Below are 15,671 nucleotides of genomic sequence, written 5' to 3'. Positions count from 1 at the left end.
CTTGCAGGGCCATTAACTTCACTCCACCACTCCCTCCCCCACCCACACCCACACCCCATAAACTTAAGGAATTAGGATTTTTTTTACATCAAACTTTTGAACTGGTCCCTTTGCACTGATCAAGTGTTCAGGAAAATAGTTTTTCCCACTTCACTGTTCAAGCATGCCTGAGAATTTCCCTCTTTCAGATGCGTATATCATTAATACAGCCTGGGCCTGGTTCTTGGCATCTTTTGCAGTAGATGTTAGTGTTAAATATATAGACCATTATTTCACTGTACGACATTTAGACTCTAGTTCGAAGCCAGAGTCTAGAAACATTCTGTTTGGTCTTGTAAGCTCTGGTGATATGGTCTGTATTATAACACTGAATCCTAATGAAAATGATGCACACAACCTAGTTTGGGCCATCTTTCTGGGGCAAGAGAGATCACTGACTTTAAAAGTTTAGTTTTCACCCTTGCTGAATTTGGCTGGAATTCCTGGGCTAGATCATAGCGCCACTACTGGCTATTATGAGTTATGTCCCTTCTATGCCTCTCCTGTGGACCAATCAGATTCCATCTCTTGTATCACTTGCATTTGCTTCAAAGAAAATGGCAGCCCAGTCAAGACGATGTGATTGATAATCAAGATCTATATTGTGATAATACTGATCCTACATCGCGAAATGCATCAAATCACGTGAGCACCTTGATTAAAAACATGAAAAGATTTGGAAAATATCTGTTGACACCGAATTGGCGGTGCACATGCTTGGCAAATCCTGCAATCGACCGAAATCTGCATGAACATGGTGAAAGTTTACCAACCGGATTTTTATTTCATTGCGCGATTCTGATTGGACTGTACATAGACTTGTTAGTCCAACCAAAATCTAATTCCACAATACCAGTCTAGTTCGGCAAGGGTGGAAACTGGACTTTTATAGTCGTTGGCCCAACCAAAATCTAATTCCACAATACCAGTCTAGTTCGAAAAGGGTGGAAACTGGACTTTTATAGTCGTTAGCCCAACCAAAATCTAATTCCACAATACCAGTCTAGTTCGGCAAGGGTGGAAACTGGACTTTTATAGTCGTTAGCCCAACAAAAATCTAATTCCACAATACCAGTTTAGTTCGACAAGGGTGGAAACTGGACTTTTATAGTCGTTAGCCCAACCAAAATCTAATTCCACAATACCAGTCTAGTTCGAAAAGGGTGGAAACTGGACTTTTATAGTCGGTTAACTCTCTTGCCTCGGGAAGATGAGTTTGGGCTTGTACGGTCAAAATATTTTGGCACAGACTGTTATTAGCTTAGCTTTCTTGACTGAACAGATTTTGGCTGCGGGCTGGGGCCTAGTAGCTAAAGTCACAGATTGTTAAGATGAAACTTCATTGCTGATTTTCTGTCAAAGAATGTTTTCACAGGTGACATAATTGCTGTCAAATTTCTTAATATTGCTATATCTACTCACCTGGTTGATACAGAGAACTGTTGCCTGATGTCATGTCTGTGTGTTGCCACAATGTGTGTCTTCCAATCATTGTGCTTGTTGTATACATTTCATAACTCCCGTGGGATAACAATGCCAAGTGTTATTACAACTGGTTATCATGCTTGTCACATAACACCATGTCCCCCGCTTTGCTTAAGCTGATAATATTGAAGGATTATGTTTCTTTGGTCTGTGAACAGACCGAGTGATCATGAACGCCACTGACTGACTACCTGTGGCAATTGTTATGGAATACAATAGTCCCAGTATGAGTTAATTACGCGCTCAAAGAAGGAATTCCTTACAGGCTTGTTGGGAGTGTTATATTGCTGTACATGTCCGTATACTGAGTGGAATGACCGCAACGGCTAGGCTGACCAACCCATTTGTTTGCTTTCTGCCCTGAACTAATGACTTGCTTAATTAAGACTTCTCTCAGGTCGAATATAGTTGGCAATGGATGACTGCCATTTACAAGTAGCAAGAGTCCGATCTGTTCACCCGAAATCACCCAGAATGAGGTACCCCGATCTCTCAAGATTATGCAAACGATGTCGGTAAGGGTTGTTTCTTCTAATCTTAGGCAATAAGCTTAGGTTGACATGGATACTGTGTCTACATGTTGTATTTTGTAAGTGAATGTCTTTTCATATATATATATATAACATGTATATCAACCTGTGTGATATACGGGTTGTATGTGTGACCCTGCTGGCAGTGTAGGGGCAGATATAGAGCAAGTAAATAAGCGTTCGGAGGTTAGTGGATTAGTATTGGGATTCATGCGTAAATAGGATTATTGATATATTTATACTGAAGGTATTGACTGTGGAAGTGTATTGGTTAGGCGTCTGTATTTTCAGTTTATAGATTCGACCAACCGGAGCTAAAAGTCACACTTGGAAGAAAAAACCTCCTTCTTTGATGCACTCAAAATTTAAAAATGTATGGCTCCAAAAATCGTACACTATAAGAGTAGCTATGAACATATAACATGATTAACTTTGAGATAACAATTGACCAATTGTGTGATGTCTCTTACCTCTGCAATCCTATGAAGTGTGCCTTCTGGGAAGCAAAAGAAATATTAAATATATATGTTTATATGTTATACAAATGCCGAAGACAATCTAGTCCAACTTAACCCATCCAGTCCAAACAAATTCCTGCCAAATAAAATAAAACAATTTTGAGCTAAGCAAATTTTTCTTTATTGTATAATTGTATAATATGAGCGGACAATGCGATATGTTCTCAAAAATCAATGTGTAGCCTTATACTATAATTATAGTTAGGCCTGTAAAGGAATGGGAATCTTCCTCAGATCCACGAAGTTTAGTGACCTCAAATTTGTTAAAATCTGATGGCTTCCCCCATAAACAGCCCAGATTATCGACAACACTCCACTGCAGAGATGTTTCAGCTGAAAAGGAAAATATCCATTCTCATCCCTGCAAGTATTATGACATAATCATATGTGTACATTCGACTTTGTTTAATCCCAAATACATGATGTGTATCTATCCATAAATGAAACTGCTCCCTATGCCAAAGTTTTAAAAGTTGTGAAATTAATGAAATTTATGCTCATGTTGCTGTTTTGCTTGGCCCTAAATCATGAGCATAGTATAAGTATTCATTTCATAATGGCCTCTGGCGACTGAAATTCCCATCTGAGATTCTTTTTTTACCAGTCAGAAGCTGTAAGCTACAAGTAGACAGAAACACTGTTATTTGTCTCGAGTTGATGAGATATAAATCAGCTTTTTTATCGTACATTTGTTCATGCAGGTATAGGGGTGGTGGGGTAGCCTAGTGGTTCAAGCGATCGCTTGTCATGATGAAGAGTACAATGTGTGAAGCCCATTTCTGGTGTCCCCCACTGTGATATTGCTGGAATATTGCTAAGAGCGACGTAAAACCATACTAACTCTCTCATGCAGGTATACTGGAAAATTCTGTCAACATGTTGGTCAGTATTTGACCCGTGCAAGACAACGAAATGTTTGAAATAAGGACCAAAAGAAGGATTGGACCTGTTATTGAGCCACAATGTTTTTTTCATCCTAAAGTCAGAGTGGCATTCTTGTGAGTGGGCCTGTGTTTGTTGACAAACAGACAGTTGTGTTCCGATGGCAGTGAAAGTAAATGTGCCATTTCACCCTGACCAGTGAGTTGAGTGAAGCTGCTAATCCTTGACATTGACCTCCAAGGTGGCCATTGCCGGCTAGGCTCTGTGTGTGTGTGCCGTCATGCTCCGTCCATCATTGCCCGTATCCACATGTTGACATGTTGTTCGTGTGGCGTAATCTGTGTACTGGCCAGTTGGTCAGGTCATGTGGTGACCTCTATAACATCTCGCTTTCATCTCATCCTTCATCTTGTACTGACTTGTAGCAAGGCGATGTCGATTCATGCCACTTGTCATGCTTGTCATCCTTCATGAAGTCACAGTTTGGATTTAACAAAGACCAAACAGTTTTTATTATTGAATGAGTTTATTTTTTACAGCTTTTTTAGATACCGTTGATTGAAGGTAAAGGAGATGTTGCAGATATGGTAATATATTATTAGCTGAGCATACTTCTACTTGTCTAACAGACTTGGGCTTCTGAACAGTTGCTGAAGATCATGCTTGATACTATAGATCTTGCAGGTTTCCTTTTGTAGGTTGTTACCAAGGTTGGGATTTCGTAGCCAAATGGTTACAGTGTTTTCTCGTCAGCCTGGAGACCAGGGTTTCATTTCCAAATTGTTGTCGTCGGTCATGACGTGATGGAATATTGCTGAATTATACTTAATCATGTTAATCATTCACTGTTTTAACTGATCTCATCTTTCTATTTGTCTAGTGACATCAAGTGGAAATTTTGATCAGCTTTGTCTGCAAAATGGATTTCAATGTGAAATATCAAAGGTGAATGGTTTGATGTGTAGTGTTCTTCGAATAATCGTTCCCTTACCCCACAACAGGATGACCCTTGAGGAGGAGGACCCCCCAGGACGAGCCCTGCCCCCAGAGTCTGACCCCCCTGTCCTCATCAAGCCAATGATTCACCCGTGTGTGGACCCCCCGCTCTGTGAGACCTGCCATCAACAAGAGTTATCCTTCTTTGATCCCGGTTGTCCAGGATGCCGGGAAATACTGCTCAATCCCAACACGTCCGCACCTGAAATCTTTGCCGTCCTCCGCCAATGGACACCTCAAACACAACAAAACCTGGAGTTGCTGGTGAATGAGGTGAGGTACACGAGCAATAACTCATGGAACTAATTTCAGGACATAGAAATGATGAGAAGATCCAGAATGCATTTGGTTTTGAATTTTCAGCCATACCCATGTAGAATTTTTACTGGTAATTTATTATAGGGGTGGGTTAGCAGGTGGCATTGGTCTTATTGTCATATTTTGCTGGCCTTAGCATGTTGGAATAATTTATGATTCTTATGTTTGAAAAAATGAACAGTCATCATCATTTTCTCAATGCCCCACCCCCATGTCTCCTCCCATGTCTTAGTTTTCCATAAAGCATCTTTCATGAAGTTCATGAAGTACATTTATATGATTTTTGTTAACATGCCGATTAATTTAATGTGTCAAGGAAATATTTGCGATTTTGAATGTAGATCTATGCTGAACTCACGTTCGGAAGAGGCATTTTGATTGGATTGTTGATTTCAAGCTCATGAGTTGGAGAAATTCCTTGCCAAGTTAGTCATAAGAGAGCTGGAAATGGTGACATCTCCCCTAATAAGCTATGGTGGCGAATGGGTCCAGGGTACCTTCATAACAGAATTGAGATTTAATACGAGGTATAGACAAGCCGTAATGTTTATGTGTTTTTAGTTGTGGAAAGATTTCCTTGCAAAGAAATTAATGATTTTGTAATTTTTCAGATAACTAAACGTGGAGCCAATATCAATGATCGTGATGGCTTGACGGACATGACATTACTCCATTATGCCAGCAAAGCAGGGGCTGCTGGGATAGGTGACCCTGAACTTGCAGCTAGGGTCGTGAGCTCCTTACTGTCTCAAGGTGCCGATGTCAACATCCGATGTCGGTGGACAAACATGACAGCGCTACACTATGCAGCATACTTCGATGTGGTGCCGGTCATTAAAGTATTATTAAAAGCAACCAAGGCATTAGGTCAGTATAATCTTGTTGATTTTATTTAAATGGTTTGAGTGATATGGTGCCTCTGTCCATTTCATGCTGTAACCATGCCATGATCTGTGGTGTTAATCATGCAGCTGTAGTGTATTTCCCTGATGATATTTCTACATGATCGCTATATATGTTTGGAGTGGTGTGGTAGCCTTGTGAAAGCATTCACTGAACCCTACAAAGCCCTAGGTTCTGTTTCAAACATAGGTATAATGTGTGAACCCCATTTCTGGGGTTCCCTGCTGGAATATTGCTAAATGTGGCGTCAAACTGTCTTCTAGCAGTCATTCACTGTATTTAATTTACTACAAGATCCAGGTCATTGTAATATTACATATGCCCAGCAAGTTCCATCATTTCATAACTCGCTTGTTATTCAGACAATCAAAACAATGCCTTAGTGTGACCTTTTACTGGAAAGATTATGATCCTGATCAGCTGTTCAGAGATCCCGAGAGAGGGAGAGCCAACTCGTATTTCTCTCCATGAAATGGACTGACGATTTTATACAGTATTATAAGAAATTGATGAGTATCAATTATCATAACAGTTATATGACACTCAAAAGAAAAGAAACTTTCTTTTTCACAATCAGCAAAAAGCACTAAGTCGCGCAACATGTTACGTTATCTCTTCACAAAATTCTCACTGCCTACTCCTCATCAGCCATGTTTTTTAAAGGAAAGTCCCAATTGTGTTTAGTTTTCAATCTATTCCATGATAACTTTGATTCAAGTTTGAATGTTCATCAATGTCCTTTTGCCTTCTGAGAATGTCGTGACATATATTTCAGACATAGACAGTACCTGTTCGGAGTTTGAACATGGCACAGCACTACACATAGCAGCATCCAACCTGGCCCACGAGGCCGTGAAGGTTCTCCTGCACAACGGGGCCGACCCCCGACTCAAAGATGACCTGGGACACATGCCACAAGGTGAGGAGGCAGTGTCCGAAATAACTGCCTGCCCGCCTGCCCGTGGCTGCTAACTTTTCTGTCGGGCTACATGAAATTTTGCTCCACCTGCCCGACTGTCTGGCAGATAATTTTAAGACTACTAATATGTTCAGTTTTATTATAACTTGTTGTAGATTGTCAAATTTGCATTATTTCAAGTTAATCAAGGCATAATTTGTCTCTGTGTTGGTGATTTTTCAATTATTATAATGCCTGAATGCAGGCTGGTCACTTTGAAGATGGGCAGGCAACACTTATGGGTCACCTGCCTGACCGTCTTGTTTGGTTATTAATAATAATTAATTCAAACACTTTCAGGAGGCAATGTTATACAGTCAAACACTGTTGGTGTCGAACTTTGGTGTGTAGAACTAGCGGTTGTCTCGAAGTAAAAGTTGGGTCCCTGCATACTCCTTCTTTATTCATCATTTTCGGTTGTGTAGAACCTTGGATAACTTGAAGTATCTATGCAGATCCCTTCAGCTTCGACATAACAGTGGTTGACTGTACTTAACAAACTGGACAAAATGTTGTTGAGATTGTGTTGATTGCACAGTTATTATATTTCAGTCATTTGGTGTGTTGTATCACCGCCTTGCATTATGCTCACTTGTTGACAACCTAGATTTGACTAAAACTTAACAAACATTTTGTATCAATTAAAATGGTCTTTCCTACACCATCCAATAGTACAACTGTCGCCTCAACCGCTATCACACTACTACGTCATCAACTTACCAAGTTTCGAATACTATACGCCATCAACTTACCAAGTTTTGAATACTTACTCTAGAATGAATGGTAGCTTGTGACGAATCCATGGACGTCGCCATGTGAGGTCATGTGACTACTCTAGCTCCTTACACACAATACCAACTCCATGCACTGCATGCAACTTACCAAATATAACAGGTGCAATTTAATATTGTGTGATATTATAATTGTTAGATTGCAGTCTGCTGTTATTCTCAATTATCTGGTGTATTGTAACTTCATCCATTGTATGTCATGGACCCATTTGCACTGAAGCTGGATCATATGACAAGATGCTAAAACTAGATGTTCAATCAAATCTGGTTTAAACCAGCTCCGATATCACCAGTCCCAGCGTTAGAAATTGGCACTAGTCCTATAGTCCTTGCCAAACTGCCCAATGGTAAAGGTATCATAAGGACTAGTAGAAATGTGCCCTTTTTAGGGGTTTTGCTATATGTTATCATTATAAGGACTAGTGGACAAAAACTGTTGCTTTCTAACCCTAAGTACTCAACTTGACTTTTGTCTAGTAGCCTAAAAACTTCCCTCCCTGTCTCAGTACGCCGCGAAACATATTCTCCAGTTACATATAGCCCTTATAACAGTCTTGTGATTTGTTTAAATACATTGAGGGCACGATTGTATGAAATTGTGGTTTTGAATGTAGAGCCATGTTGAACTTATGCAGGTGAAAATATTTGCCAAGTTAGTGTTACGAGAGATGGAGCTGGTGATGTCTCTTCTAAAACAAAGCTATGGTGGCGAATGGGACCAAGGTACTGATGATATTGAATGGAGAAACAGTACACTTGGTAATCGGGGATGGTGTTTTGTGTGCTTCAGACTGTGTCCCGGATCCAACTGGTTTCAGCCAGGACACGGACATGGCCAAACTAGTCAACAAAATCAAGAAAACACTCCAGGAGGCGGCGCCACCGTCCCCGAAACAGCCGCCTCCCAACTACGACCTGGTCCAGAGTAAGGTCACCCTCCAGGCGCTCGGGCTCCGACTGGGGGACAAGGTTCTGGTCGGAGGCTGCAAGGTGGGTACACTCCAGGCAGCAGTAGGGAATTAGTATCTTAGCTCTTCACTCGACTCACCTCATCTACTTTAGTTGTGAGGACTGTGGTTAGAATGATGCTGGGCGCAAGATATGGTGATCAGACTTGATTGAATGCATTTGGTGGCTCGATGTCCTGTGCACAGCACACAGGTCACAAATCATGTGAAATTAAACAACGTTGGTCGTGGAGACTGACTTTGTTCGAAATGCGCCTCTGTTCACCCATGAGAGAATGGGTACCCGGTAGGATGAGATGGCAGTGTGGTTTTTAACCTTCCTGCACGGAAAAGGCAGCTTGAGTTGTATACTCCCCAGGGAGACGAGAATGATTGTTGAGTGCACACTGATCCGGTGACCGGGGTAATAATAGCGTTTTGTCCCTGTGTGGTGTGGAAATATGTGCAATATGAAAGGCCTATTATTATTATGATTATGATGATGATGATGATGATTATCATTATTATTGTTGTTGTTGTTGTTGTTGTTGTTGTTGTTGTTGTTGTTGTTATTATTATTATTATTATTATAACCGAATGAAGTGGATCGTTGGTCAGGTTTCAGTCTCTGTTTTATCAAGTCCAGACTTGATTATTTACAGGCCATTGTGATTAGACGACAAACAGACACTTATGTGTACACATTATCTGGTTGTAGACGGGCACACTCCAGTACTGCGGGCCAGCAGAGTTTGCCACAGGGGTGTGGGCGGGGATCGAGCTGGATGAACCCGCAGGGAAGAATGATGGCAGTGTTGGAGGCATTTCATACTTCAAGTGTCCACCCAACTATGGTAAGACATGAGCACTTGAAACATTTCATCTTGCCTCTTATTTAGGTCTTAGTTTAGGTCCTTAGTTTATCTGTTAACCTGTAGCTGAGGGGGGCATTGATCTGTATGCCAATTACTAGGGCTGTGTATTGGCAAAATAATTGTATTGCAATTGATCCTGCTGACATGCAGAAATCTTTGCTCCTGTCTGTTAGATCACCAGGATAATCTGTAGGTCTCCAGATGTAACTGATGCTGCTGTCATTGCAGGAATCTTTGCTCCTGTCATTAAGATCACCAGGATAATCTGTAGGTCTCCAGATGTAACTGATGCTGCTGTCATTGCAGGAATCTTTGCTCCTGTCAGTAAGATCACCAGGATAATCTGTAGGCCTCCAGATGTAACTGATGCTGCTGTCATTGCAGGAATCTTTGCTCCTGTCAGTAAGATCACCAGGATAATCTGTAGGTCTCCAGATGTAACTGATGCTGCTGTCATTGCAGGAATCTTTGCTCCTGTCAGTAAGATCACCAGGATAATCTGTAGGTCTCCAGATGTAACTGATGCTGCTGTCATTGCAGGAATCTTTGCTCCTGTCAGTAAGATCACCAGGATAATCTGTAGGTCTCCAGATGTAACTGATGCTGCTGTCATTGCAGGAATCTTTGCTCCTGTCAGTAAGATCACCAGGATAATCTGTAGGTCTCCAGATGTAACTGATGCTGCTGTCATAGCAGGAATCTTTGCTCCTGACAGTAAGATCACCAGGATAATCTGTAGGTCTCCAGATGTAACTGATGCTGCTGTCATAGCAGGAATCTTTGCTCCTGTCAGTAAGATCACCAGGATAATCTGTAGGTCTCCAGATGTAACTGATGCTGCTGTCATTGCAGGAATCTTTGCTCCTGTCAGTAAGATCACCAGGATAATCTGTAGGTCTCCAGATGTAACTGATGCTGCTGTCATAGCAGGAATCTTTGCTCCTGTCAGTAAGATCACCAGGATAATCTGTAGGTCTCCAGATGTAACTGATGCTGCTGTCATTGCAGGAATCTTTGCTCCTGTCAGTAAGATCACCAAGCCTGGCCAAGTGCTGGCTTCACGGGTATCGCCGGGCTCACCAAGCAGATCTCCCCTCAAGCCATCCACGGTCAAGGTCAACCATGTGACAGCAAGGGTCGATACGGGTATGTATTACATGGAACTCACGTTACAGTGGTGTGATGAGGTGTGAGTAGATACAATATTAGCCAAGAGAGTACCACTCCGGGGTATGTCTTGTGGATCCCCAGTCTGTTCTTCAACCATACCACCTCTGAATACCTAGAGGGGCGGTGAGGTAGCCTAATGGTTAAAGTGTTCGCGCATCACTTCAAAAACGCATTCGATGGTGTTCCCGCCTTAATATTGCTGGAATATTGCTAGATGCTGCATAAAACCATGCTCAGTAACTCACTGAACGCCAGTGACTTTTAAATTGGGCTAGTAACATTTCCGTAAAGGTGGCCTGACTGTCTAGTGAATAAAATTTCTGTGAATCGACAAGTCAGCATCATTTGATGTCAAGATGGTTGCCATTTTGTTTTTCGTTTGTAGTTTATCGGAAACCAACTTGAAGGAGTGAACTGAGTTTGTGCTGCACACTGTTTATGACTGGTGTACATGTATATGCATTATTAGCGATGTGTGTGAAAGTCTAAGAATCACCACAAATGTCATACAAACGTATAGTACCAAGCATCACATATAATCAACTCGACTGCAGTGAAGAATGCACATGTTTTCCACCTAAAACAACATTTAAAGGAAAATTATTTTCATGATTGCTTATTACTGGCTTAAAAATACCAAACAGACAACCCCAAGGGATTAAGACTGTATTGAATGCCCAAAGAAACTATCAAAATCCATTGAATAACATGTGATTTCATTTTTAATGGTTCATATAACTATCTGGAGCCCTGTCTAGTATGATGGGCAAGTGGTGTTGTGTTGCTGAGGAGAATGGTGAGTTAGTGTCCTCCCACCAAGCAGTGCCAGAGTCTCCTGGGCCAGGAGTTGAGGAAACACCAGTCTGAGAGGGAGATAGAGTGGGTGGCAATACACACCAGCATGTCTTCCAAGAGGCACTTGAAGTGTTATAAATGATCTGAATTTGAGTGGAATATCCTGTTGTTGAATCAGGTATCTAATAATAGTGTTTCTGCAATTCACACATTTCTTTGGGAATTTGTGAACCTGCTAGCTTTTGAAACTGCCTGTCCAAGTGGACTGGCAACTTAATGGACTTAACGTTACCAGTCCCCTCTAATTTTTGTCAGTCCTAACTTTGAACAAATAAGAAAATGTATGAAAACTACCTGCTTTTAATTCTTTCAACATCAACATTTCACTTTGGCTCGAGACTAAGTCTCTAAAAATATATAATTAACCTCAAAGCAAAGCAAAATATTATTTCCTTGAACTAAAAATAGACAACGGGAAACCCATGTGATAAAAGACAAGTTGACTCCATTAAAAAAATAGGGATTATCCCTGATCTTTTGTTCGACAACAAAGATTTATAAGGTACTTTATGCCGGTCTATATGATGTGACAGACAGTCACATGAATTATCGGTCCAAGCCTAATTTTACCGTTAGATAACTGTTAATCACCGGTAAACGGGAACACTGACCTACATGCTCCCAAACTACAGTGCTTTTGTGATTGTTAGATGGGGTTAGAACATGATACCCAGTCTGTGACTTAAGCTACTTGTTCAAAACCTGTGTCTAGTAAAATGTTGTCCAGTCTGGTAAGATCAGCTAACTATGGCCAATATAACACTAGAATGTACTAAAATGATGCTGAGCTTAAAGTTCAGGCGAGTGAACTCCAGGAAGCACTGGTTTCCATTTTATGTTTGCCGTAACTGACAGTTTCTGTCGGTCTGTCCATTGAATCAAACATTAGGAGGAAAAATATACTTGAAATATTTATATATTCTATAGTCATGGCAATAATTTATTTATAATATTTATATTGTTGATGCACTTAATGTCATTGAGCCAAACAGCCTTTTGACTTAAGTTTTGAATGGCATTTAGAAGTGATACACATAAGGAAGAGAATTTATGTATGTCAATTCTATATTATGAGGAACACACATAATTCCTCATAATAAAGAAGTTAACGTCCATAAATTCTCTTCCTTAAAGTTTACCTGTTTTGATTCTGTTTCTGAACTATTAATTTCTAAATTCTTACTAAAGGGTTGTGGGAAATAAATTAATGCTGATGGAAGGGACTGTTTTCTTGTTGCTATGACGACTCATCTACAGCGTACTCTTTGTCAGTCTGAACCTTCAACCCGAATTAAAATGGTGGTTGAATACTGCACCCCTTCCCTCGCACAACGTATTGTCAGCAAACATTCGTGTGTCTGACAGAATCATGGGACAAATTCAGGTACGGCTGACAGCATCCTTGAAGAGTTCAGATGTGGGTGGTAGAATCTTTGAGGAGTTCAGGTGACAAGCTCCGGTTGGTTGACAGTTCTAAGCGTTGAATATTCCAGGTATGACTGACAGAATCCTTGAAAACTCTGGTGTTGATTTATTTACATGACATGCACTTACAAACTTTCTTGCCCATTTCTCACTTTTAATATTGATCTGGTTCTCTTCTTGTGACATTGTTGTAAATAATCAATGTTATTATCACACCAATACAATGGCAGCCTATTGGAGCAGGTGTGTGACAGTTCAGCTGTCATAAATGTCCGAAGCTGTTACAACCTACATGTCACGTTGTGGGATCCATTGTCACCTGCTGTCAGCATCCACACTCAGTAGGTCAGGGACACTACTCAACCAGCTCTCCTTTATTGGAAAACTCTGTCTGGGTGTTTCAAATTTCCAATGCAGAGTTGCCTCCCTTAGATATGCCTTGGAGTATGATGACAACACCATTGGCCAAGTCTGATAGTGGAGCCACCAGGGCGCCGTTCCACAAAGCGGTCCTAGTGCTAAGGTGATAGTTATAGTAACTCCCATACTTTAACAGTTACGATTATCGTCGTATAAGATTGCTTTGTGGAACTGCGCCTTGATGCTAATGTTAGATGCTGTATCCATACAAATAGGTACTAGGGAACCATTCCCTCCTGGTATCATCTAGGGCTGGGACGAGTCTAAATGTACTACCCGGGTACCCACCACCTTATTACCCGACCCTACCCGGGAACCACTGTAGGTCTCAAGAGATAGGTACAAGATGTCCGATTGGGAATTTTTTTACCATAGCCCTGGCAAAATGTATTTAGATAAATGTATTAAACGATCTTGTCATGCATTCACTGCAGTTGACTGAAGTATTGTCCTTGTTCAACCATATGAAAAGTCAGAAGGAATGGTGCATAGTCAGAAAGAAATGTGAAAATTAGTGACTTGTAATGTAACTATACATTTATGGATAATTTTTGTCAATTAACAATATATCACGTGACTAACCATGGGTCTGGGTAGTTCTGTGGGTACCCGGGTCCTACTCAGTACCCACCCGACCCGGGTACCCGAGTTACCCATCCAAGCCCTAGTATCATCCAAGGGGTTTGCCTTGCCTTTCCAGTAACACTGGTAGAAGATTATTATGCAATTGTGGTATATTGCTTTGACAGGTACTGTATTTTTTTAGTATAGTGCACACTTTTTTCCAAAAAAAACACAGCTGCGTAGAAGGAGGTGCGCAATATACACGCCATAATGAGTTTTCCTTTTAATATTGTTTTAATTAATTTTAGTGAAATTGTGACAACTCACCATTATTAACAGCAACCACGGTCAGATTACCCCGCTATTGATGCCTTGAAACAAACTTTAGTTGACAGGGAATGTACAGTTCAGGGTGGGGAACAGGTGGCCCTGTCGTCTAAGGTGCAGCAATTGGCTGTGCAGAGTTGTGTCCCTTGGGTGCACCAGAAACCTATGATGGGTTCAAATCCCAGTTCACCCGATTATGTTTCAAGGTTTGTCAGCACCATACCCGTGTGCGTGGGTTTCACCAAAGGGGGAAACGCCTAAGACCTGCATCATTTCTGAGAACTAGTGATAGAAATATGACTGTGCTCAGAGAATACTTGACTTGACTTGTTTCTTTTTAGAAGAACATCCTGGTTTAAGGTTAACTTAATTAATATAACATGGTTCACATGGTTCTTGTATATGAGACCCGTGAAGATCCAGGTCAGAATGTGGTCTTCAGCAACTTATGCTTGCCATAAAAGGTGACTATGCTTATCGTAAAAGGCGACGAACGGGATCGTGTGGAATGGCTCGCTGACTTAGTTGATGCATGTCATCTTATCCCTATTGTGTAGATTGATGCTCATGAAGTCAATCACTAGATTGTCTGGTCCAAACTTGATTATTTCCAGACCGCTGTCATATAGCTGGAACTTGTATGACAGCCAGTTCATATTCATCTACAAACATGCAGCCAAGTATTATGTCACAAATGCATAATTATAACATGTGGTTTGATCAACATTTGCCATATATATACATATCATTAAGCATATGTGGAGGTTTTGGAAGGTCCTATTGTGGGGATTAAGTGCCATAATAGACACCCCAGAACCTGTTCTTGAGGAAAGACACCTCATGCCATCTTCCTCACCCTGCAGTCCAAGGATTCGCCTCTTGTGGAATGTTACATCATTCATTTATTTTTAATGTTTGAGTTATCAGTATGAAAATGATTTGATAAAATTATTCATAAATATCCACTCCACAAACCCACTAATATCTACAGAAATGTCACACCTATATTTACACACGATAAATATGGAACAATGAGATAACATTGTTATCATGATGCTGATGTAGTGGGTTATATGAGCTACAGCATATCAGCCAAGAATCCACGGGGTTGGGAGGTGGGGTAGTCTAGTGGACAAAGCAGTCGCTCAGCTTGTGGAAGGCCTTGGTTCGAGGGGCGGTCAGGTAGCCTCGTGGTTAAAGCGTTCGCTCGTCACGCCAAGGACCCGGGTTTGATTACATGGGTACAATGTGTGAAGCCCATTTCTAGTGTCCCCGGCGGTGATATTGCTGAAATATTGCTAAAAGCAGTGTAAAACCATACTCACTCACTTATGGAAGATTTGTATTGCCTGGTGGAGAAGTCTCCGGATAGTCTTTGCAAGCCCTTTTAGATAAAGTAACAATGTTTCCCCTACGTTTTGTGGCTTTGTGGAGAACTTGGGCATTTTCTTTGCAACTGTCATCTGTATTGAAAATGCATCTGCAGTCTCAGCTGGAAATTTAGAGATTTTATGGCTTTGCTGGCAATGATTAGATTATTCTCCGGGGAAACATTTCATGGTTCACAGTCTTCAGGAAGGTCTTTGCTGTATCCATGACAGATCCTGCAGAGAGGCAGTGACAGCATCTTCTCTGAGTTATGTGGTAAGGGTATCTACACACGTACAG

At 41.1% G+C, this 15,671-nt stretch overlaps 1 protein-coding gene across 5 annotated transcripts in view; it reads left to right on the top strand.

Moving 5' to 3' along the window:
* The window catches only part of LOC139480518 (CAP-Gly domain-containing linker protein 3-like), a 51,933-nt gene that overhangs the window by 15,154 nt on the left and 21,108 nt on the right, over positions 1 to 15,671 (top strand). For all 5 annotated transcript variants that reach the window (XM_071263610.1, XM_071263614.1, XM_071263613.1 and 2 more), the window contains exons 2-7: positions 4,456 to 4,723; positions 5,380 to 5,635; positions 6,447 to 6,590; positions 8,211 to 8,410; positions 9,086 to 9,221; positions 10,251 to 10,388. In XM_071263610.1, the coding sequence (XP_071119711.1) occupies positions 4,456 to 4,723; positions 5,380 to 5,635; positions 6,447 to 6,590; positions 8,211 to 8,410; positions 9,086 to 9,221; positions 10,251 to 10,388 (1,142 nt within the window). The remainder of the gene's footprint in view (positions 1 to 4,455; positions 4,724 to 5,379; positions 5,636 to 6,446; positions 6,591 to 8,210; positions 8,411 to 9,085; positions 9,222 to 10,250; positions 10,389 to 15,671) is intronic.

The sequence above is a fragment of the Haliotis cracherodii genome, unplaced genomic scaffold, assembly GCF_022045235.1.
Source record: "Haliotis cracherodii isolate W230 unplaced genomic scaffold, xgHalCrac1.p SCAF_4, whole genome shotgun sequence".
Taxonomy (NCBI): Eukaryota; Metazoa; Mollusca; class Gastropoda; order Lepetellida; family Haliotidae; genus Haliotis; species Haliotis cracherodii.
This window is presented reverse-complemented; position numbering and strand designations above follow the sequence as displayed.